Source organism: Rhopalosiphum maidis, chromosome 1, assembly GCF_003676215.2.
Source record: "Rhopalosiphum maidis isolate BTI-1 chromosome 1, ASM367621v3, whole genome shotgun sequence".
Classification (NCBI taxonomy): Eukaryota; Metazoa; Arthropoda; class Insecta; order Hemiptera; family Aphididae; genus Rhopalosiphum; species Rhopalosiphum maidis.
Genome location: NC_040877.1, coordinates 55,292,398 through 55,317,165, shown reverse-complemented (window position 1 = coordinate 55,317,165; position 24,768 = coordinate 55,292,398). Strand labels below are relative to the sequence as shown.

The 24,768-nt window shown below is 26.1% G+C and overlaps 4 protein-coding genes across 5 annotated transcripts; 2 read left to right on the top strand and 2 right to left on the bottom strand.

Annotated features, from left to right (window-relative positions):
* Positions 1 to 3,941: 3,941 nt before the first annotated feature.
* Positions 3,942 to 6,077, bottom strand: LOC113561175 (dnaJ homolog subfamily C member 21). The gene is made up of 2 exons (XM_026967448.1): positions 5,911 to 6,077; positions 3,942 to 5,752 (listed from the first exon to the last, which is right to left on the bottom strand). The coding sequence occupies exon 2, from the start codon at positions 5,728 to 5,730 to the stop codon at positions 3,985 to 3,987; it is 1,746 nt and encodes a 581-aa protein (XP_026823249.1). The 5' UTR covers positions 5,731 to 5,752; positions 5,911 to 6,077; the 3' UTR covers positions 3,942 to 3,984.
* Positions 6,078 to 6,285: 208 nt separating this feature from the next.
* LOC113560504 (ribosomal protein 63, mitochondrial) lies at positions 6,286 to 8,961 on the top strand. Its single transcript, XM_026966409.1, has 3 exons — positions 6,286 to 6,464; positions 8,351 to 8,462; positions 8,677 to 8,961. Exons 1-3 carry the CDS (start codon positions 6,409 to 6,411, stop codon positions 8,827 to 8,829), a joined length of 321 nt encoding a protein of 106 aa, XP_026822210.1. The 5' UTR covers positions 6,286 to 6,408; the 3' UTR covers positions 8,830 to 8,961.
* LOC113560503 (apoptosis-inducing factor 3-like) lies at positions 8,934 to 17,284 on the bottom strand. 2 transcript variants are annotated; one of them, XM_026966406.1, is made up of 11 exons: positions 16,932 to 17,284; positions 12,436 to 12,543; positions 12,194 to 12,254; positions 11,946 to 12,124; positions 11,694 to 11,867; positions 11,455 to 11,621; positions 10,226 to 10,350; positions 10,036 to 10,166; positions 9,627 to 9,958; positions 9,341 to 9,554; positions 8,934 to 9,277 (listed from the first exon to the last, which is right to left on the bottom strand). In XM_026966406.1, exons 2-11 carry the CDS (start codon positions 12,509 to 12,511, stop codon positions 9,042 to 9,044), a joined length of 1,695 nt encoding a protein of 564 aa, XP_026822207.1. In that variant the 5' UTR covers positions 12,512 to 12,543; positions 16,932 to 17,284; the 3' UTR covers positions 8,934 to 9,041. The 2 variants fall into 2 exon arrangements, with proteins under 2 accessions (XP_026822207.1, XP_026822209.1); XM_026966408.1 differs by lacking the exon at positions 12,436 to 12,543 and having other exon boundaries at positions 16,932 to 17,283.
* A 2,605-nt stretch (positions 17,285 to 19,889) lies between these two features.
* On the top strand, positions 19,890 to 24,412 carry LOC113550255. Its single transcript, XM_026951987.1, has 2 exons — positions 19,890 to 21,041; positions 24,341 to 24,412. Exons 1-2 carry the CDS (start codon positions 19,890 to 19,892, stop codon positions 24,410 to 24,412), a joined length of 1,224 nt encoding a protein of 407 aa, XP_026807788.1.
* The last annotated feature ends 356 nt before the right edge of the window (positions 24,413 to 24,768 follow it).

Here is a 24,768-nt window from a genome sequence, read left to right as displayed (position 1 = left end):
CATACCTATTAAATTCACCTAAGACAATATTTTTTAAATACTAAATATATATATATATATACAGAATGATTCTTTTATCAAACAACACTCATTATTTCAAAAAGTATTAATGTTTTTGAAAAAAATTTTTTACATAGTCTAAGGTTGTTAAAAAACAACGTTTTTATTAAAAAATTATATTTTTAAATATTTTTTATCCTTATAATTTTTTAACTTTTTTGAATGACAACATAGATTATTAATTTCATATTCCAAAGCAAAATAATTTTTTGAGTATTTTGATGTATAAAAATCGAATTTAGGGCGAGTAGTTTATGAGTTATTCGTATAGTTTAGTTGCGCGGAGTGGAGTGGTACGGGGTTACCCCGCAAAATGTTTGTCCACTATTCCGCTTGTCTAAATTTTAAATAAGTATAACTCATAAACTACTCGCTCTAAATTCGATTTTTATATAACAAAATACTCAAAAAATTATTCTGCTTTGGAATATGAAATTAAAAATCTATGTTATCATTCAAAAAAGTTGAAAAGTTAAAAAATTATAAGGATAAAAAATATAATTTTTTAGTAAAAACGTTGTTTTTTTAACAATTTGAAACTATGTAAAAAAATATTTTCAAAAACATTAATACTCTTTGAAATAACGAGTGTTGTTTGATAAAAGAATCACTCTGTTTATATTATATATTATAGCGCCACTGTCCAAAAGAATACAATATTTTTCATTTAATAATGTATAATAAACTATTTAACTATATATATATATTTTTTAATAATTATTAAACAATTTTGAATGAATAAAAAATGCATTAATATATTTTAAAAATGTACAAAATAATTTTAGTGAGTTTAATACGTTCTCTCCCCCTCAGACATCCGTATATAATACTTAAATCAGGCGTGGATCATCTAGAACATATTTACGGGGGTGGGGGCATCTTGAATAAAATTTCAGCCTAAGTCTAATAAAAACGGTGTAAATAGGTAAGCTATGTAAGCTAATAGGTAAATATTATTTTCATTCCAGTTTATCAGTACAATAAAATAAAATGTGAATAATTCTTAGGTTAAATTAATAAAACATTTTGTATAAAAAAATTAAAAAATTACAAAAATAATTTGTATAAAAAAATTTAAATATTACAAAATCATTTCGTCTTTTTGATTTGGCATTGCCAATTAAGTCATATAAATAATAATACTTCTCTTCAAAGTTGGATAAAATTTACAATCTTTAAAAAAAAGAAATATTTTCCTACCTACTATATATTACCTATATCAAATATCAATACACCTTGGTACCAATAATGATTTTTGGAATTTAAGAATATTTAATTTGGTCAATTTGGATATAATTATTTTAACTAGTAGGAAAGCTAGGGGGGAGTTGTCCCCTCCCTGCCCCCCTTGTTTGGTAAATTCATCAATTACTTCTTCACAGTTAATATACTAACATTTCTATAAAAATTAAGTAATGCCAGTCCATTTAAGCATTCTTCGGATATTCTTGATCGCATCCAAGTTTTTAAACAGCGAAGAGAAGGAAAATTTCGTTCCACAGTTTGATGTTGATTATCGAGTTAAAGCGACTGTGTTCGTATCGTATCATACCTATATATGTCAACTAAATTTAGATATGTACTGCTACTGGCGCTATTGCAGTACACAAAAAGGGATGGCTGAATTGGCTCTATGGAATAATAGTAGTAATACTAGTAATAGGCAATAGCAGTATACTAATCTAGCGTTACCAGATTATATTTTCCTGAACCTGGGATATTTTGAATGGATATATATATATATAAATAATATATTTTTAAATTAATTATGTATGCAAGCATTATTATACAAAAACTTATTATTCATATTATTTATAAATTATGGTTTACATGCGTTTTCAATCAAATTTTATGGCGCACTCGGCTCAGGTTTGTAAAAAAATCAAACAAATGTAATAATAATTCATTCAGAGTCCAGGGTTTCTTCTTCTGTTGAGTTTACTAAATATTTGGCTGATCCATGAAGTTGTTTAAATAAAGATTTGTTTTCCAAAATTTGGCTACAGAATTCTTCACAAGATGTATATTATTGAAGCACGTTTTTATAAAAAGAAAAGCTTTTACGGTAAAAATTTTACCATTCTTGAATTTGTCCATGTGCTGTTTATGAGAGAAAATACACATTTCACAGCTGTATTTGAACCCGACAAAAGAAAACTAAATTCAACAACTTATTTGCTATCAGTATAATGCACACCCGCATAGGATATAGGACGAAAATGTTTTCTACTAATTGAAAATCGATATTTTATCGAGTAAAATTTTAAAACCAGAACAAATCACTGTCCGGAACACTTTATCGGGACACCAGAACACTTGGTTTAAAACCAGTAGTGTCTTGGCAAAATCGGGACTTTTGGTTAGGGTAATCCTCTACTAATCAGAAATAAATTATCTTTATCATAGACAAAAACTTTACTTGACAATAAAATTACATCAACTCAATAGTTTTCTACCCCATCAAAGATGTCTTAAGGTCTCTCACTCTCCCCTGATTATACATCTGTTAAATCGTTTACGTTACAGTCGTTACAGACATACTTATATGTATTTAAAGAAGTTAGTTAATGTTAAAAATAATTTTATTTAATAAATGAAAAAATTTATGTCATAAATTTTATGTTAATAATTTATTCCATGTTTATTAATAATTTAATTTCTGTATTTAAGGAGACCCCACCTTCTATAGACTATAGGTCCTAGGCAACAAAGTTTCATGATGTACCAAGTGATTGTAAATTCTCCGGGGTCTACTTCAGTATTACTAATTTAATTTTTAAAATGGTGTCATAGGCTATTATAATTATAGTCAAAATAAAATAAAAATTATAAAATAAATTGAATACATATTTAAATGCCTTTAAAAAAATTTAATCATATAATAATATAAATCTTTATTATTAATATTTAAAATACCACACAAATACTATCTATACTATAGATTCTATAGTAAAGTATTTTAAAGAATCTTCAATTACAAAAAAAGAAACAATTCAATTTAATTCTAGGTATTTAGGTAGGGTATATTCATTAAAAATTTGTGTTGCATTCAAAAAGCATTATTTGTTCAAAATTCTGATGTCGTGTTTGTTATTTTTTAATAGAAGAAAACCAAAATCAACATCGAATTTTCCATAAATGAATAATTAATATTTATATTATAATTATTATTTAAATTTTGAAGCATGACCACGACGGCACTGTATTTTTGTATTTAAAAAGGATTACAATTAGAAATAAATTAAGAATTAAAGGAATAAACAAAAGTATTTCAAATACTATTCAATAAAAAAAAAAGTATTTGAATAGTTTACATATTTCTTTCAGGTTAATATAATGTTGACTTGACCACCCAGGAGAGTTTACCACCGCCTACTATACCAATGATTTATTGGATTAGTTTGTAAATCACTAATTTAGTAAGCTACTAATTACGTAAGCTCTATTTAATATATTAGCAGGCTAATATAAAAAAATTTACACCTTTTGAATAACAAAATTGATAACTGTTGATATGAGTAAATCAATACAAAATATAATATTATTATATTAAGTACATGATTTATTAACTTCTATAGGTATTACAATATATATTATACAGTATATGAATAATAACTTATTATTAATAAGTATTTACCGATTGTAAATAAAAATTCTGATATTATATTTATAAAATGATTGAATATGTTCTATACAGTATTATAATTTTTAATTATTTTTTTCTTAATTGAAATTAAGAATAAAACAGGTTATTGTAAAACCTTTATTCTATAGTCATAAAAATAAAGATTTTATGAAACAAAATTCAAAAAATAAGTAATAATAATTTTACATACATAAACATATTAAACTAATCAACCACAATGACAAAAAACAAAAAAAATAATTATAATAATTATAATAAAATAAGTGATTATATAATAATTATTTTCCTTTTTTTTTACATTTGCGATCATTTACAACTACTGTTTTTAAAACTGCATGGTTTGCATCTTTTAAATGTTGATGTAATTTATTTTTCGATGAAAATACTGATGAACATACACCGCAAGCATGATTAGACTTTTTGATTTTAGGAGTTTCAACTATTTTTGGTTTTTTTTTGTTTTTTGTTGACTTTTCTGTTGTTGATTCAGCTTGAGGTTGAATCTCTTCTGATAATACTTTAGTCTCCACATCTGGCACTGGATTATTATCAGCGTTATCAGAAATAGGATTATGATCATCATCATTGGTTTTCTTAGCACTTAATAATATAACATTGTCTTTATGCTTTTTAGATGTCTGATGATTGTGTAAAGCTTTTTCGGTTTTAAAAGATTGATCACACATCAAACAATATAATACATTAACTTCATTAATGGTCTGTGAATCTTTCTTTTTCTTTTTACTAGGTTTTCTTTTTACATTTGTTGTTTCTTCTTCACTACTTAAATCAGCTTCTAATATATCATCTGTATCAATATCATTCTGAACATTTAATAGATTGATATTCTTTATTTTATTTGTAGTAAATTCTAATGCTTCAGTTTCACTACTTAAACTATTACAAGACTCCACGTTGCTATTTGAGCTATCGTAATCTGCTTCGTCTATAACACTTTCTTCACCAGACTGGCTTTGGCTATCGTCATCAGAAGAACTATTATTATTAATAGGCTCTTCGTTATTCAACATTTGTTCGTCATTTAACATTTCAACTTTGATAAGTTCGATATTTTCTTTATGCTTTTTAGACTTTTCATGATTTTGAAATGCTTTTTCTGTTTTAAATACTTTATTACAAGCCACACAGTATAAACAATTGGCCATTTCATCATCTGATTCAAATTCATCACTACTTCCATACTCGGCAATAAGACTTTCTTCAATTACCTTTAACTCCTCTTCTACATTAGAAAACTTAGACCAATCAGATTCTTTATAATTGGCCATTTCTTTTTGTTTATCTTTTATTCTTTTTCTTCTAGCTTCTTCCATTCGCTTACTGTTTTCAGCTGATTTTAACTTAAGAGTCTCGGCATATGCTTTTAATCGTTTGTCACGTTTACGTACAAACTCTATTAATGCTTGTATTTTATCATTACGTTCTTTCTTAGCTTTATCACGAATCTTCTTATTTTCTTTTTCCATTAATTTGACCACACGTCTGTTAGGGGCTTGCCGTATGTCATATTCATCTAACCATCCAAATGGTTTATGTGTGTTAAAACCACACCAAAAGTTGTAGAATGGTCGCACAATTTCAGCATAGTCACTGTCTGATCGACCAAATGTTGGAATTTCATCAGGATCCACTTCGAAATAAACACTTTCTTCGATCAATAAAGTATTAAATACCTCACGATACACAGAATAGAATCCTTTATCGTCATCACCAAAGCCTTTATAACAAGAAGGTGAAAAATACTTAAAAAGATTAAGCTCATTAACAGGTGTATCACCACTATTAATAATATACTCGCGGTGGTTGTCATACCACTGACGTTCACGCGGATCGCCTAGTACCTCATATGCTTGCTGAATTAATTGAAATTGTTCTTTAGCTTCCTCAACATTATCTGGATTTTTATCGGGATGCCACCTTAATGCTAATCTCTTATAAGATCTTTTCAAGTCGTCAGTAGAGACATCGCGAGACACTTCCAACACTTCATAGAAACACTTCATTGTGCCTTCTTTCAAAATATGCCTAAAAATAAACTATGTTTAAATAAAGGTATAAAAATATATGTAAATAGAGGTCATTTAAAAAATAATATCATAAGTTCTATAGATACAAACTAATCTTCACAAATAATTTACATTTGTTTAAAGATAATTTTTACAACATATAACATTAATATTTACCCGATATTATATATTTCAAAAATGTAACGATTTTTTTATTGATCTATTTAAACGTAAATATTAAACTTTTAACTTAAAGACTAAAAATTTTAACTGTTGGATTCGTATTAATTGGAAAACAATCTGAGATATCTAGTACACTACACATTTCATACCGACTACCGAGATTTGAAGCTCGAAGTCCCTAATATATATAGATAATATTATTATCATTTAACAATAAACCTTAGCGAGATACTATATTATACCATGGCTAAATAAACTTATCAGGGCAATCCATAGGAAAAAAAAAATAAGTACAAGTTCTTATCAATTATCATTGCATCGGACTGTGTGGTTAAAATTATTGTTAAAAAGTTAAATAGTAAATACTTGAATCTTGAATTATCCTATGAATTTACTAATTTAGTCGCTACTCTCAAATTTGAAATTCATTAATATAATATTTCCTCTTTAACATTTTCAATAAAAAATTCACGAAATATTAAATAATTCAAAATGAGATTAACGGATGCGCTTTTGTCCAAATTACCCAGGGGTCATATTTTCAAAGGGTATGTACAATTCTTATATATAAATAAATTAAAAATTTAACTATTATAATTATTATGTCGAGATACAGATTTAAAATGGATAGCTGAATTGTATAAAATATTTTAAAATTATAATATTATGTTACTAGTTTTGGCTATTAGTTATTATTATAAATTTTAATTTAAGTAAATTAATCACTTACAAATCAATAATATGAAAGCTAGAATCAGTTAGTTTAAAACAATGTATCTATAAAGTTAATTTTAGTATTTAATTTATGTATTATAATTTGAATGACTCATGATTTATTTATTGATCTACCTGAGATATTCCTCAAAAACGCTGTAAGTTACTATTACTTTTATATTTCTTATTTATTATATATTTTTTTAAATAATTAAATGCTCATTGATACATATTATTATGAAATTTTTATAAGTGGGTACAAATTTAAAGAGAATTTCAAAAGCAATTTAGTTTTTAATTTTCACTTAAAATTTTAAGGCACCATATTATAGTAGTATAGTTTTAAATTTGTATACTACAGTCATGGCACAATATTATCAAAACTTACTATTTATCTATTCATTATTAATATTTTACTGTATAACATTGAATGAAAATCACTGTAGTATTGCTCTAGACCTTGGTGGCTTTTGAGAAACACTATACATTAATAATCTTTCAGTATTTACCTATCTATATGCTCATATGTCGTATCATATATTTATTGATTTTCTAATTTTTTTCATAATACAAATTTCACGGGACTTAGAAAAATTTGTTGTATCAAATTTTATTCATTATATTTATAAGTTGACTTGGTAAAGAAATATTTTAAAAGTGAATGAGTATCTAAAAATAATGTTTATACTTACATTTATGGACACAAGTACAACTTTTATTAAAATTAAAAATTAATATTAACTGCTATAGACATAGAATATAACTTTTATAAATTCTAAAATATAAGTAAGTTACTCTTTATGTTTCTTAGGAATCATAGTTAAATAAAATTATACCTAATTTAGGTATTTTTTTTTTGTCCTAACCTATTTTTAAATTTTGTATAATTTTTGAGTTGTATTGTTTATACAATTATATACTTTATAAGCATTTTATTTACCTATCTTATAAATAATAATTACTATATATTTCCAGGGGCCTATTTAGAAATGTCTTTTATGGAAAGGAGGGCACAAACAAAAATATAAAATACAGTGAACGGAGGAGGGGGCACAGACTCCTCCTTTAAATACGCCCCTGAATATTTCTTATGTTTTATTTGGGTTTAAAATTCATACAAATTTGTTCAATAAGCTTATATATTATCATAATTAATTTTTGCTTTGTCTTATGAAATAAAAAGTTGCCTACTGTCAATACTCCTGGGAATCTTTAGAATTGAAGTAAAATAAGAAAACTCTTTAAATGAGGAATTTATTAATTTGTATGCGATCAAAATATTTAAAAATATTTGTAAATACCTATTATTAATGTGGTATACTGATATAATTAATTTTCTTTGTACATTTTACCTATTATTTACTAATAAATAATAATCATATGACTTATCTAAATGGTAGGATTTGTGTTGTCTTGGTACTTTTAGCCCCCCTAAAATAAAAACTTGCCACTACCAATAATTTTATACATTTCAATTACTTTCAAAAATTTAAACTTTTATATAATCAGCATTCACTACTACCATATTTATATTTGTATATTAAGATATACTAAAATTGATTTCAATAATTTTGATTTTTTTCTGTATTATTTTTTAAATTATGTCTAAAATAATTTACTTAAATGGTAAAAATTCTTAAAAATTAAAATTATAAAATGTTCTATTAAAAAATTTAAATTATTTTAATGTGTTCTACTTAATTCACTTTATTTATTATAGGAAACATCGTTTAGTCAAACCAGTCACTGGGTTAGATATACATAATAAACTTAGAGATCTTCAAAGAGAAGAGCAAAATATGTTTTACCTCAGGCACTCATATTTGACACAGGTAAATAAATATACATTGAAATTTGAAATAGACATTATATACATTTTCTTTTTAAAGATCTGATTTATATTTATCATTTTTATAGTATGTATGATAAATTACTATATACACTATGATAAACATTAGTGAATTAATGTTTATATTGTTTGAATTAACTGTTTATTTTAAACTTACATCAAGATAGTTAAGAATTTAAATCTGCTTGTAATTGTAGGAAGAGTCATATGGACATTCAAAAGAACAGGGTCGCTTTGAAAAATGGATGAGGAAATGGAAAGTATTACAAGCAGATAAATTTGCAAAACATAAGCCAATGGGAAGTCACTTAAGTCATCTTAGGTCAACTGATGGTTGGGAAAGTTATTAAGAGCTTCAACAACAAATAATTAATTATTAGATTGTTTATAACATAGTTTTTATATTTACTTTATCGTCTGTGAATGTATGAAGAAAAATACAACTTAAAATAAATTAATGTGATTATAAACATTTAAATATATATGTGACATATTTAAATTACTAGTTAACAAAATATTGAAACAAAATTAAGGTTATAATTTTGATTCAAAGCACAGTTAATCATAGTCTGGTGCACACAACTGTATCTTCTTCCTCGGTCAACCATTTATTGTCAATTGCTTGATCTTTGTTCAATGTCCTACCACTTCTTAATAATTCAGCAAATTGTGCAGCAATTGGATCACTTCCAACCGTTGCTACAGCTACAATCTCATTTCCTTTGCAATAATATAAAACAGCTTTGAAGTTTTCAAGATCTCCATTAATCAGAACATCAGTGTAACCTCGGTTGTATCCTATAAAAAGATAAAATTTTAATTTATAGATTAAAAAAATTTAAAATTAAAATAAAAACATACCAGCAAATCTTATGCTAGTGCCAAATAATGCTGTCCAGAAAAAGGGTACAGATTTAATAGGGGTTTTTTTGCCAAGCATTTGTAAGGCAGCAATTTTTCCATGGTATGTTGCCAGCTGCCAATGACCTAAAGACGCTTTAATGTCTGTGGGGTAGACAGGAGCATTAGCAACATCTCCACCGGCAAATATTCCTTTTACATTAGTTTCCAAATTCTATAAATTAAAAAAATAATTTTTAAATGTTATCACTAATACATTAAGTCTGGTAAAGAAAAAATAACATACCTCGTCAACTTCTATTGCCCCATTAGAAGAGTTAATTTCAATATTAGAACCAGTCAAAAAATCAACATTAGTCTTTGATCCAGTGGCTATGATGCAAACATCAGCTTTTAACTTTTGTCCATCAGACAACTCTATTTCAGAGAGTCGATTATTATAACCAATGTAATTTTTTACACTTGTTTTCATGTGAAATACTACGCCTTTAGATTCAAATAATTCCTGCACTCGTTCACCAATTTCTTTTCCTAAACTTTCTTTAAAAGGTACATCACTACGGCCAATTACATGCACTGATTTTACTTTAGAAAAAGTTGCAGCAGCCACTTCCATTCCTAAAAATGTTTTTATTGTGTTCATTATTCACTTAATTTTAATAATTTTAGTTCACATTTAAAAATGTTAACCTTACCAATAAATGATGATCCAATAACAACTAAATGGCAATCAGAAGACAAACTTTGAAAGATTTTATGTGCATCATCTATTGTGCGCAACGTTAATACATTGTCATACTTGGAAACTTCAGGTGTAGAACGAGGCCTAAATATAAGCAATCATAAGGAAAACAAACTAATTATTTAAATAAAATGAATATTTACGTCATTCCACTGGCGATAAACATAGCATCAAATGTTATTTGTTCATTGTTTGATAAATGTACAATTTTTGCACTAGTGTCAACGGATTCTACACTAGTCTTAGTTAGCATTTCAATATCTCCAGACTAAAATATAAAAAAATTATAGATTAAAATTAAATAAATATATAATTTATAAATAAATAAATAGTTAAAATTTTATAAAGTAATAAAATAAACAGAAATAAAATTTTATTATTTTTGAAAACTTGGTTGATTTATGTAAATTTCAAAACACATTAATACATTTTAACACATAAGAAACAAGCTAAACTAATTTAAAAAAAAAGTATTGATGATGTTATTACTATTTTTAAAATTAACTTATGTATCTAATATTACACTAGTTAACTAGCTGAATTACCCGGCTTTGCCCGTGTGCAGTTTCTACTTTCTCTAAATTCTTAAATCAACACATAGTTATGATTTAAAGTAGAAAAAAATGTTTAATCAACATTTATAATTAACCAAGAGTGCTAAATAGTAGTAACGGCTGAATAAAAAATAATAATATTTACAAATGATTCTAATGTTTCTAAAATAAATTATAATTATAATTTGTATAATTTAACTTTATTTATGAATATTTAAAATGACCTAAGTTAAAACTTCTTGGTATACTACGTTCAGCGTTTTATTTTGTGGTGTATTAACGTATAAATGGTCTGGTCTTCCAACTCTAGAAAATGCTACATCTAATTGTTCATGTGAGACACATTAAAAAACCGTAATGTTTAAATATAACCACCCCTCTGACAAAAAAATGAAAAATTGGACGACGTAATGACACTTAGAAGAGTATTTGGGACATATGTGTAAAAAGGCAATGAAGAAATAAAGTTATTAAAATTTGTAGATTATTTTTATTGTTAAACTTCTCGGAACAATTCATGATTACATGCCGGTATCAAACACATAGTTAACGGGCAAAAAAGGATAAGTTACAGGTAGCTGGAAAACGCAGGCCACTGTGTCGTGCCGCACAATACATATTGGCGGTGAATAATTATTAATTAATCCACTTAAATGCAACATATTTTAAAATCCTTTTAAGTATTAAAGGAACCACTATTCTAAATTTGAAGTGTGTATAGAGTAGTTTTTGAGATACAACGATCAGTGAGTTGTTTGAAAAATATTAAGTTTTTAAACATAATTTTACACTAACTACATTTAATAAAATGATCTTACTTCATAAAACTGTTGAGAACGTAATAAAATACTAGTAGCTTCAGAGCTTAAAGCCTTGCTTAGTTTTGTTCGATCGTATGGTAAATAACTATCTTTTGTGATCAATATCAATCGACCATCATATCCTTCTTGTCTTAATTTTTCTACACATTCTGTACCAGCGGGTCCTAGAGGAAAAGTATATTATTACTTAGCAATTTCAATTTACAATAAAATAATTAAATTTAGTGATTAATTACCACTCCCAACGACAATGAATGTACGCTTATTTTCTGGATTGTATTTAGTTAATGGTTTAACAATTTTTGAATGTTCAAGTGCAAATTTCTTGGCGGATACTTTTACATTTCCATTAGCTACAGAAACCTTAAAACTCGGAATACTATCTAAACCAGGAAAATCCTCAATGTCACCTATTTATATATATATAAAAAAAAAAAGTTTTAAAACATATTTAAATAAGCATCATGTTTAATAAGTATTAGTTTTACCAGTTTTCAAGTTAAAACAAGCACCATGCCAAGGACATCTTACTGTACCATCTCCTAGAGCCCCTTTGACTAAAGGTGCACCATAATGGGAACATTTTGATCCAACAGCAAAAAATTCATTGTTTTGTTTTACAACTAAAATTTTATTCCCATTGTTTCCAATCTCAAATTCTTGCATTCTATTATTTTTTATTATTAAAATTAGATGTAATGATTATTAGTAATTTTAAATTTTATGTAAAATTTACCCATTATCAGGAATGTCATTTTCTTTACACACAATTTGTTCAATGACATCATCATTGGGACCTGTAAATACATTAAATAATTATCAACGCATAAAAATAATAATGAGTAAGTGAGTAAGATTATTATACATAAATATATTTTTAAAGCATTAGAACAAAATAAGTGCATTTTAATGAAATAATAAAAAAAAAATACCAAAAAGCAAATGATAAAAATACAATAAATGTAAACAAACACACACCCGACATTGTTCTGCAAAACACACGCAATTGGGAACGTATACTACTTCTAAATACTAGTCTTCGAATAAATAACATTCAATCCCTGTATGATATACTGGATTAATAGCCTGAAAGCATGCACATAAAAAAAAAAATGAATCAACTTATTTTTGTTAATAAATGTGAAAGAATTGAGTTTGATAGGAATTCACTTTAAATAGTTTGATGATGATTACTGATAATTTGATAGCATTAAGCTAATCAAATATTAAATATGGTGAATATTTTTAATATACATGTATACATAAGTATGTTTATGTGTAGGTATGTATACACCTACATACTAGGAAGTTTATTATATTGAATGTTATTTATATGAATATGATTAACCATCGTGAAATGATTTTTATGATAACATATAAGTTTTTTTTTATAATTTCAATGAATTATAAAAGTGGTAACAAACATATGAATAAGTAAACATAAATTTTGATGACATTCACACTATGAGGCATATTAGTTTGTTATTTTATCATGCAAACAGTTTTATCAGGTATATTATTATATAGCAAGTTATATTTTAAACAAATATTTAAATCTTTAAACTGCTTAATTCAAAAATATACATTATAAAATATAGATAAAATTAACAATTCAAAAGACAAACAAATTATTTTTAAATTTTGTGTTAAGGTATGTTTGCAACACCATATAGTGGAATAGCACAGTACATAGATGCTGACTGTCCCGAACCAGTGTTAACACTAGACACCATAGTCTAGAATCTGGACAAAAGGAAAAGGTACCTTTCACAGCTTCACTTAATTTATTTTAAGGTAATCACAATAAATAAAAAGTGATAAATGCATTCCATTTCCTCATTAGAAAAATTTCATTTCGCTTAGCATTCTTAATATTGTCTGGACTTCAGATTTTTCTTAAATTAAAATAAATAGGTAATAAATACAAATTATAATAATATTAAATAGGTAAAGAAATCCCAAGACTAACATTTTTGAGGAATCTTAATTACTTTGAAATTTAATTAGTAGATTCTAAACTGTATACTTAGTACCTATCTTCTATCAAAATGTATTGTTCAATGAGTTATATAAATTAAAAATCATAAAAATGTGTAAAACCTTGTATGTGCAAATAGAATAACTTTTATAGAATTATTAAGAATAAATTGCTGCTTACAATAGTACATATAGAATTGCTAACATAAATATATAATATTGGTACTTAAATGTATAGGTACTATTCAGAATAGTCTCTAGATACTATCTATTCATTTATTTAACACATGATATTAATTATAATTTTATGAAATTATAAAATAAATATCAATTATAAACATGTAAATAATTTAAATTTTAATAAACTGAATGCTATGTTTCTTTAATGCTCCCTCAGATTCTCTGTCTTAATTGAATAATATTTAGTTTCTTTTTAATATATGCTTTGTATTACATTCAATTAATTTTAACTTACTATTAACTGTTATATATAGGTATACGTTTTATTTTTGTTTACCTACACAACTACCATTTGGCGTTAATACATTAATAAATACAATAATAATAATATACTTAAATAAATATAATAGATTTACAAAATGCATGAATACAAATTTTTAGTTTTTTGAAATTTTTGTAAAACAAATCAACTAGACTATCTTATTTAGTTTTCAATGTAGAAATTGAATACATAAAAGTTAATCAATAACAATTATGTGATAACTAATAAGTTGTTAGTAATAACTAGAGAGACTGGATTTCCGTGTAATTGCATCTTTTAATGGTATGTTTTAAATCCTATAGAAACAAGCTACAAAATCAAATCAAGAGATGTAGATTATTTTATATAATAATATTATATTATTATTTTTTTATTTTACATATATTTTTTTTTATATTATTTTATTATTTTGCACAAATCTTTTTGTTCCATAATCTATTGTATATCTATATACTTTACCATTGCTGTATTATGTTGTTATATGAAGTATAGGACTTTTATATCTAATAATATAATTATATATATATCAATATAATAAGACGTAATTAAGATAATGACAATACTACTACAATTGTCGATTACATATACACAGTACTACAGTCTATTTGCAAGCCATAGCAGCTATAGTTAACTCGTATTTATACAATTAAAACACATTAGGTGACAGAAGACAACATTTTACAGAAAAAAAGTTGGAAATGTACATGACAATAAATTCTAATCAAATATTGTAAATCAGTTTATTATTATTTTATTTAAATTAAATTAATTTTTTTTTTTTAATTGTATATTTTAATATAATACTTAATAGTTAATGCCAACTAATAAATAATAATATTATAAAAAATAAATAGCAATAAAAATAGTTTGAAGTACCTATAATGAGTAATGATAAATTTCATACCTACCTATAATTCCTAATTAAAATTTTTGCACAACTTTGTACATTTCATCATTTTAATTACATGTTTGTTAGGTTTTAGCTGCACAAAAATTGGGTCTTTAATAATAATACTAATAAATTGAATGGTACCTATATACAAAAACTTAAAAATAATATAGGTATAATGTACAGATAAACTATAGTTAGTCTTAGTCATACACTATCATACATATTTAACATTTTTTAAACTAACCAACTCTGTTTAACTAATTTTATACTTTAAAAATATGTGCTAAGTTAAAGTTTACTTACATACTTACCTTAATTATGTTATAAAATAAAGAACATTACATACATACTAATTAGTTTTGTTATAGGTAATCTTTATAAAATAGGTACCATGTTTAAAAGTAATAACTAATAAAAAATAATAATGGTTAATATATAAACTATTTAAAATTGAAGTTTAGATCAACATGGGTTTTTACCATGAATTAATATATTAAGAAGGTTTTTGTAAGGTTATTGTATTATTTGTAGTTTTAACAAAAAAAATGATACATTTTAAAAATAAATAAACTTATTGATAATCATATTCATTTAGCCATCATTAAAATCATCTAAATATCTAATTAGATACAGAAATATAAAGTACAACTATTTTGACGTTTGCCATATGAAAATTTGTTTATTGCTATTTAATGTCATAACAGGCAAGTACATTTTTATGTTTAATGAATGCATAATTATAATATAGGTAGGTTAGAACTAATAAAAATGTTGGCCTCTCAAATGTTTGAAAAATAATTAAATACCTATTATATTCTAATAATTTTAATTTTATATAATACATGGTAAATGCAATGATTTATATTTCAGATATTTAAATGTAAATCAAAAGAGCAATGTTTACAGGTATGAATTCAATAACAGGAAAATACTAGGTACATATGTATATATATTTCAAATTTCAAAATAAACAATAATAAATAATTACTCTAGAGTCTAGGTACCAAATAAGTAATAAGTATATTAAATTATTAGTAGTTATGATTTTTATTGAACTACTAAAACAATTAGGTAAATGTATCATTAAATTATTGTAGTGAACTATTACATGCAGATATGATAAAAAGCCAAAGTTCACCATTATTTTTTATACAATTTTTATTGTATAATTAGGTAAGTAATTGATAATATTTGAAAATCTTATGATAAATCATTACATACATTTGTAAAAAAAAAAAATGCAATACTCACATAACACAAAAGCATGTTGAATATATTAGGGAAATATAATTACATTTATAGACAATTGTAGTTTGACCTATGTTTTAACAACAAAAAGTGTTATTAATTTATTCCAAATGTTCTAAATTAACATGCTCACAAGTCACAATCCCAAGGTTTAATTATATTTATTAAATATATATAATTTTATGAAATATATCAATAACATGATGTAATAATAATAGGTATTCTTTAAATTTCAATAAAAAATATTTTTATTTTTTAGATTATTTGTTACCTATCTAACTTTTTAAAATGATATCTGAGGTCAGATAGGTATCTTCAAAAAGTTCATTTTTTAACACATATTTATTAATATATCTGAACTTAATTCATAATTGGTATTTTAAATTTTATAATTTATAGATAGGACCTAACTTTTTGTTTTTATTTTAAACTATTTTATTTCAATATAGATGGCGTGTTTAAACTTTTTTAGAAATAATATATTTTTTTTTTAATGTTTTGTATGCAGATATAAGCTGTAGGCAATGGTTTAGGTAGCAATATACCAATGTAGCACAATATTAATATTGTTTGAAAAATAATTTGAGTCATCATTAGTTGGATTGGTCTGCAATCTGCATAATATGAATAGAGTATTAGAGTGTACGTACAAAGAGATCAAATGTCAATCAATTACGTAGGTACTCAAAGTATAACCCTACTGGAAAGCTTTAGAAAGCCTAGTTAAGCTCAAGCACAATTGGAGAAATGACAAATAACAGATGGAGTATAAAAACAGTGTCCGCAAAGTTGTAATTTTATATTTTTATTATCGACCAAAAAAATTAAAAGCGAATAAAAAAAACGAAAACTCACCTTCAGTGCTCTTGGACGCTATCGAGCCCATTTAACAGCTCGGTGTCGACTGTTGTGTCGGCGATGTGGAAAACGTTCAGCGGCAGAGGGAAAGTATTATAACTACCCACAGCGATATCGTTTCGATCTGTATATTATTATGTATCGCCCGTTCACTCTGGCATAACTACTATACATGTATGCCTATATAGATCTATGACGTGAGAGGTACACGCAATTATAATACAGGTCGGGTATAGGTAGAGATTTCGTCGTCGTAGTCGCCACCGAGTGCCGACGGGTGAATGAGTGAGACTTTGAGAGTATCGTCACCGTGACCGTGTGCGCGCGTCAGCGGCCACGAGAAAATAATACATAATATTATGAAAAAAAAAAACCGATAATGATAATGACGGTCAGGTGGGGCGCAATAGCGCATGCACACACACACAGACGCAGAGAATTTACGGACTGTGTAAACTATAGAAGAAATGAGAAATCACTATACGACTACACCAGTATGCCCAGTGTGGTCTGCGGTGGCGTGTGGCGGACAGCAGTGTCCACTGGATTACTCGAATTATTATGAGAATTAAGGCGGTTGACGTGAAAACAACACGCCGATACTGAGAGACCTTGGAACTCGGCTAGTAGACGAACTGACGAACGAACTTTCAAAATATGTTCAGTACTGAACAGTGAATACTCTAATGTCGTAGATTATTATAATAGTTAGGTACCCATGTTAAATAATTGTATAATATAAAAATAGACGAAATGGTATATAATAATATTATTCACGCAATATCGTCAGCTGCTATTGTACGGGGTTTACGTCTTACACGTATTATTCGTTTTGTTATCGGCACTTAACTCCCACGAAATGATAACTGTTAACAAAACGAAATAACAAAAAACAATCACAGATTTCGGATAACAATTACCTAATAGGCAATGGTTACATTCACTATAACCAGTAGATACACAGAGTCGAGCACAATTATTCGTTATTTATTAATGAACAACATTTTTTAATTAGTTTAATCTTATGTTATATGATTCGGGCGATTGTAAACTCTCCCAGGTCTACTCCAGTACTACCTAACGAAAACATGTACTCTCCCGGGTATTCAGTACTACTTATTTAATTTAATAAACATCATAAAATAAATCTAATATAAATTTAAGTTTCATTTAAAAATAGTCAATCATATAATAATAATAATAATATAAATTAATGCCTTAGTTGCTATGAGCTATAATATTATAATCAAAACACAATAAAAAATAAAAATTCATAAAATAAATCTAAGATACAAAATAAATACAAAATATATAAGTAATAAAATAAAAATTTTTAAATTTTATTTCAATAAAAGAAATACACAGATTTTAAAAAACTTATGGTATTTTTTTCTATCTAATATTTTTTGAGATATAGTATTTTCATTATTTTTTGTATTACAGTTCTTAGTTGTTTTGTTTACTTTATTGCAACTTTGAATTATTATGTATATTTCAGTTTGAAAATGTTGACCCGAGAGAGTACTATCTTTAAAAATCGGGAGAGTTTACCATCGCCCTACGTCTCAACCGTCAACCACAGTCCACAGTTTAGATCAGTCATTTTCAAAGTGGGCGATAGCACCCCCCTGTGGGCGTTGATTGTCTTCATGGGGGCGGTATAAGACCCTAAGAAATGTTGGTGACGTCGAAACAGGATAGAAGGGCAATACTGATTAAAAAGTATTATGTACTTTTAAACTTCAAACTAAAATTAAATTCCTACAACATATCCTCATAATTGATTTTACGTCTGTTATAGCTGGCATGAGAACTATACTGTTTTTAAAATACACTACAACATTTTTAGGGGGCGCTGGATAATTTTTGAGAATCAAAGTAGGCGATGCATGAAAAAAGTTTGAGAACGTATGGTTTAGATCATATTTAAGTATATGATCTAAGGTCCACAGGGACAGGGTTTAATACTCACCACGGAATAGGTGAAACTATAAAATTATTTCATTTATTCTATAATTTCATGGTAATCATTTAAAAGGGTCAATCACCTAAATATGGGCGCAAAATATGCACAACTAAAAAAGTCATAAATTTTAATATTTATGACTATAATTCTTGGAAATCCTATACAATATGACAAAGAGAATTATTGTAACAGAATAATTATTTAAAAGTAAATTGTATAAATATTAAAGTTTATTTTGCAATATACTATACATCAGGGGCGGATCCAGGGGGGTGGCGCAGGGGGCGCGCGCCACCCCCTCGGCTTTTATTTAGTTGAAAAATTACATTTAAAAATACAATAGTTTAAATTTAAATACAATTTAAAAATTGTAAAATGTTTTTATGAAATTATTGTGTGTAAGCATAATGACGTACTTTTTAATAAATAATAATGAGACGTATTTTTATATCCCAAATCGCCGGATGGCGGTTTGAGATTATTTCTAGTTTCTACATGTGTAGTGTTTATATATTATTATTAATATTATCTTGATAAGTATTTGAATTATATCTAAAAATAAATATTCCATTCAGATTATTTTCGGGCCCCGACGTATGGCACAGTCCCCGTTATCGTAATAATTGAAATAGATATCTATACATATAATATTTCACTATTCATCAGATTACAATTTAAATTATACAACAACAACAATATCTGATTTTCTTCGTATTGTGTACAAGTGTACAAAAAATAGTTTCAGTATTGAACTAGCTGTTCTATGTCGTGGTTATCTATATTTATGTTAAATTATTTCTTAATGGTTATATTAACGGTATAATAATATATTATATAATATTAACGGTATATTTCTACACCTATAATGGACAAATTTGTTATCAAAAAAAAAATTAAGTTGCATGAAACCCATGAAAGTGTCACATCAACAGAAGAACATGTAATACATAGTAACCTATATGTTTATGTAATATTTATCATATAAATTTATGATTCTTAAAAATCATTGGGTCCCTCCAAAACATTATATATTTCCTTTTTCTGTACATAACAAACGCAATAGAGAAGAAAAGCGACGTCCTAATCATCAGCATTTATCTAATTATTCTTGGTTAGTTTATTCCGATGTGAAAAAAGGACTTTTTTGCAAAAATTGCGCCATTTTTACTAATGATATTCTAGTAGGTGGTCAAAAAACAATATCTGTTAAAAAATTGGTGACAGAACCCCTTATAAAATTTGCTAATTTATTAGGAAAACACGGAGACTTAGACTGCCATTCTCAAACTCAGTATCATAAGTTGGCAATAGTTAAAAGTGAATCATTTATTCAAGTATATAAAAATCCATCTTATGATATTCGGAATCAGGTTGAAACTTCACGTAAACAACAGGCTATTGAAAATAGAGAAAGACTTGTTCCAATAATAAAAACTTTAATTTTACATGGACAACAGAATATACCTATAAGAGGCCATCGTGATGATGGTTCATTACTTAATACAAATAATAGTCCTGTTGCAACTGAAGGAAATTTTCGTTCATTACTAAGATTCCGAATAGATAGTGGGGATAAAGTGTTGGAAAATCATTTAATGACAGCTAAAAATAATGCTACTTATATTAGTAAAACATCAACAAATGAGTTAATAAATCATTGTGGTAATGAAGTTCTTTCTATTTTATTAAATAGAATACATAAGGCAAAATATTACTGTGTTTTATTTGATGAAACAACTGATGTATCTCACATATCCCAACTTAGTATATCAATTAGATATATTTATGAAAATACAGTCAGAGAAGATTTTATTGGTTTTGTTGATCTTTATAAGGACAATTATAGTGCAGATGCTCTTGATTTGGATATAGATAATGAAAGTAACACATTAGATTTACAACAGTCAGAACCAACTATTACAGGAGAAATACTTGGTTCAACAGTTGTAAAAAAGTTGAAAAGTGTGGGACTAGATTTAAAATTATGTGTAGGAATCGGTTGTGATGGTTGCAGTGTTAATATGTCGACAATATGTGGAGCAGCAATTACTATACAAAAATCTGCCAAGAATGCTTTAATATGTCCGTGTTTAAATCATTCATTGAATAATAATTTATCTAGATCAAATAAGATTCAAAGTGTAAGAAACGCTATTGGAACTATACAAGAAATAATAAAGTTTTTCAATGTTTCAGCTAAAAGAAATTTTATTTTAAAAAAACATTTAGGGTATCAGCTGACTAGTCACTGCATAACTCGCTGGATTGAGAGGCATGATTCTGTATTACAATTTATAAATGACCTTCCAATTATATTGAAAAGTTTAACTGAAATTTCTACATGGTATGATATATCTACTTCATCAAAAGCCAATTCATTGTGTAAAACTATACAAGACAGTGAATTTGTTATGTGTATTTTCTCTTTAAATGACATAATGTGTCTAACACGACCTTTAAGTATATTACTCCAAACTAAAAATTTAGACCTTTTTTCTGCTACTACTAAAATAAAAGAACTTAGAGAAGTACTAAGTACAAAACGAAACGATGCAAATCAGTGCTTTAATATTATATATAATAATGTTGTTGAAATGATGTCAAAATTAGGCACTGAACTAAAACTTCCAAGGACTACTAAAAGGCAGACTTACAGAAATAATATTGAAGTCAATATCCAGAAGACAGTCAAGGTTACTGGAGAATATCAATTTATATTCCTATTTTAGATGAAGTAATAAAAGATTTTGATAATAGGTTTTCTAGTGATAATATGCAATGCTTTAATCTTAATTTTTTGATGCCATTGAATCTCATGAAATGTTTCAAAAACACTGAACAGTTAAATCAATCAATTAAAGACATTTCTAATCAATATAGTGAGTTATTTGGTGAATCTATATTTTCTATTGAACAAAAACTAAAAGGAGAATTAAATCTATTTGAAAATAAATTAAAATCAGATACTGATCTCACAACTATAACATCAGCTATAACATTTCTAGACAAGCTTGATTGTGACTATTTTCCAGTATTTTCTTTATTTATTAAAATTCTAATCACTCTCCCAATATCTATTGCTACAGCAGAAAGAAGCTTTTCTTCTCTACGTTTACTAAAAACATGGTTAAGATCTAGAATGAGCGAAGAAAGGTTAACTGGTCTAGCTTTGTTATACATTCACAAAAATATTGATATTCATAATAATATTGAGAATATCATTAATAGATTTGCTAATGATAAAAATAGAAAATTGGACTTTATTTTGTAATTTTATTAACTGTACAATGATTATTTTATAATATTAAGCACCTATATATGAAGTTATAATAACAATAACAACTATTTTGTTTTCTGTTTTGTTTTATTGATTATTTAATATAAAATAAAGTTTTATACCTACTTGAATTAAACTGTGATTAATTTTATTTGAACGTAAGTTAGTTCAAAATGATAAATTGGTAACACATTTATATATAATAGTAAGTATGTGGTACCTATTTAAAGTATATTAATACTTAAATTAATTATTGCTTAAGTAAAGTATTTATTTTATCATAAATAGTAATTATGATTCATTATTTTTATATACCTACTTCTTATCCCTACCTATCTTTATTACATTTTTAGATATAAATAAAATCATAAACATATTTGGGAAAATACTTTTAATTTTACATAAATATAATTTTAACTTACATAGAAAGTTTGACGAAAAATCGGAAGACCAATGTAATTGGTCCACATAAATGTCTACAAAATGTGCGCCCCCCCATAGAAAATTCCTGGATCCGCCCCTGCTATACATATGTATAAACATATAATTTAATAAAAAATATTTTTATCTAATAAATATTATACGAGCATGCGGCAGCGACTATTTGTTTAAATAGTGACATTGCGGCGGTCACCGTCAAATATTTAAGTTTTATTTTGGTGATTAAAAATAGACGAAAAAAACTTGTTTATTATTTTTAAAATACTAAAAAAAGTATCCATATTTGTACAGTTGTTATTATTGAAATGAAAATAATCTAGAAGATCTTTCTAGTTTTTTGGGAAGCATGAAAGTAAGTAAATTAAATTATATATTTATTTGTTAGCCTATAGCCCCCCTAATATTTTAGACCTCGGGGCACATGTATTTTGCCACATCATAACCCCCCTCCCCACAATACCAATCATTAAAAAAAATAGCAAAAAGTATTAAAGTATAATATATTGATTAAATAAATACAGTAAAGATACTTTGTCGCATCATCACTTTTTGGACAAAATATAGATGTTGGGCGCTGGTATTTAGTAATTATATACCTATATAATCGATTACATACAATATAATTAAATCAATCATATAAAATATAATTTATATTATGTTTATTTGTTATGGAAGCTAATAAAAACGACTTAAGCTACAAAAAGTATACTGTAAAGGCTATAATGCTGTCAAGATCAACATTTAAATTGATTTTTAAGTGTAGACTGTAAAAAACAATTGATCATTTCAAAAAATGTATAATATATTAAATATTAAATATAAAGCATTATAATAAATTAATAAAATAGAATATAAAAACAACAAATTATTAAATGTTTTTCCAAAAAATAATATAAAATATAAACCGTAAAAATAAATAATAGTATGTACTATGTATACATATTTTTAAGTCCTTCTAGAATTCAAACTATTTTTTTTTTTTAATAACTTTTTTTATAACGAATTTATGAATGATGTTTTTCCAATCCATTTCTTCCAAAATATTATTTTCAATACGTTAAATGGATAGTGTTGACAACTTTTCATTTGCTAATGAGTAATGACGATCTTAGATAATTTTTTACTCTCTTCAATACAGAAATAGAATAATGTAATTTGTAGTATGACAACAAGCTGTTTATTGTCCAGTGTCCACCGACTACTGGCACCGACTATAATAATTATAATATATTAATATAGCAATAATTCTGTTATTTGTAAATGATTTTTAAAAATGCGTGCTTGCGTCGTAGTTATATCACTCGACACTCGTTCTTGTATTTTCACGAATTCATAATAATGCGGGCACACCAATACTTATCAAGAACTTTTTAAATTTAATAGTATAATAACATTGGTCTATCAAATGTTGAATGCGCATGGGTAGGTATTGAATTCATTTGAATTTAATTTATTATCTCTGGTTTAATATATTTCATATATTAATATTTGTATAATATTTAATCACTGATTGAGAAATTTATATATTACGAAAAAACAAAATAAAATAATGTTTGAAAAATCTGTAGGTTGTAGATACATGAATGCCGCCTATGAAATATTTCAAAATTTTGTCATTGGGGTAAATGCTCCCTTTGCTCCCCGTTAAACACGCCTCTAGACTTTATTAACATGGAATTAAAATGTACGAATCACGATTCACAACTATTTCTGTGTTTTCAGTTCCTAATGGTCATGAGCAAGGATCAATTTCTCCCACCTTGCAACATTTGGAACGGCTGGAACAGATGGTAAAGATTTAATAATTTATAAACAAGTAGGTAAATATTTGTCAATGAAGTATTCACTATATAATTATAAGTAGGTACCTAGTTGCGAGACGATTTGAGATAAAATATCTGTGTAGGTACTCACAGATATACTCTTCTACTAAAGAAATAATGGGGGGGGGGCTAAAGATTCAAAACCTCCCAACATTTTCTTGGATTAGGTATTTAAAATCATTTTTATTTTAAATACTTTCAAATCCTTATTCTCCTTGTCAGGCTCGTCACCTAAACAAGAATTTTGTTCAAAATAATTTGAATAGGTACGACCTTGATACTTGATTGTATCCATTGTAGATACAACTAAATTAGTAATTGATTATA

What these genes read in the sequence shown, in the direction of transcription:
- LOC113561175 (XM_026967448.1), bottom strand. Translation starts at nt 5,730, where the DNA reads ATGAAGTGTTTCTATGAAGTGTTGGAAGTGTCTCGCGATGTCTCTACT.
- LOC113560504 (XM_026966409.1), top strand. Translation starts at nt 6,409, where the DNA reads ATGAGATTAACGGATGCGCTTTTGTCCAAATTACCCAGGGGTCATATT. An exon ending in AGGGGTCATATTTTCAAAGG is followed by an intron (nt 6,465 to 8,350) that starts GTATGTACAATT and finishes TATTTATTATAG; the next exon opens with GAAACATCGTTTAGTCAAAC. An exon ending in GGCACTCATATTTGACACAG is followed by an intron (nt 8,463 to 8,676) that starts GTAAATAAATAT and finishes TTGTAATTGTAG; the next exon opens with GAAGAGTCATATGGACATTC.
- LOC113560503 (XM_026966406.1), bottom strand. Translation starts at nt 12,511, where the DNA reads ATGTTATTTATTCGAAGACTAGTATTTAGAAGTAGTATACGTTCCCAA. An exon ending in GTTCTCAACAGTTTTATGAA is followed by an intron (nt 10,351 to 11,454) that starts GTAAGATCATTT and finishes TTTATATTTTAG; the next exon opens with TCTGGAGATATTGAAATGCT. An exon ending in TATTGGATCATCATTTATTG is followed by an intron (nt 9,959 to 10,035) that starts GTAAGGTTAACA and finishes AAACATTTTTAG; the next exon opens with GAATGGAAGTGGCTGCTGCA.
- LOC113550255 (XM_026951987.1), top strand. Translation starts at nt 19,890, where the DNA reads ATGATTCTTAAAAATCATTGGGTCCCTCCAAAACATTATATATTTCCT. An exon ending in GATCAAATAAGATTCAAAGT is followed by an intron (nt 21,042 to 24,340) that starts GTAAGAAACGCT and finishes CTGTGTTTTCAG; the next exon opens with TTCCTAATGGTCATGAGCAA.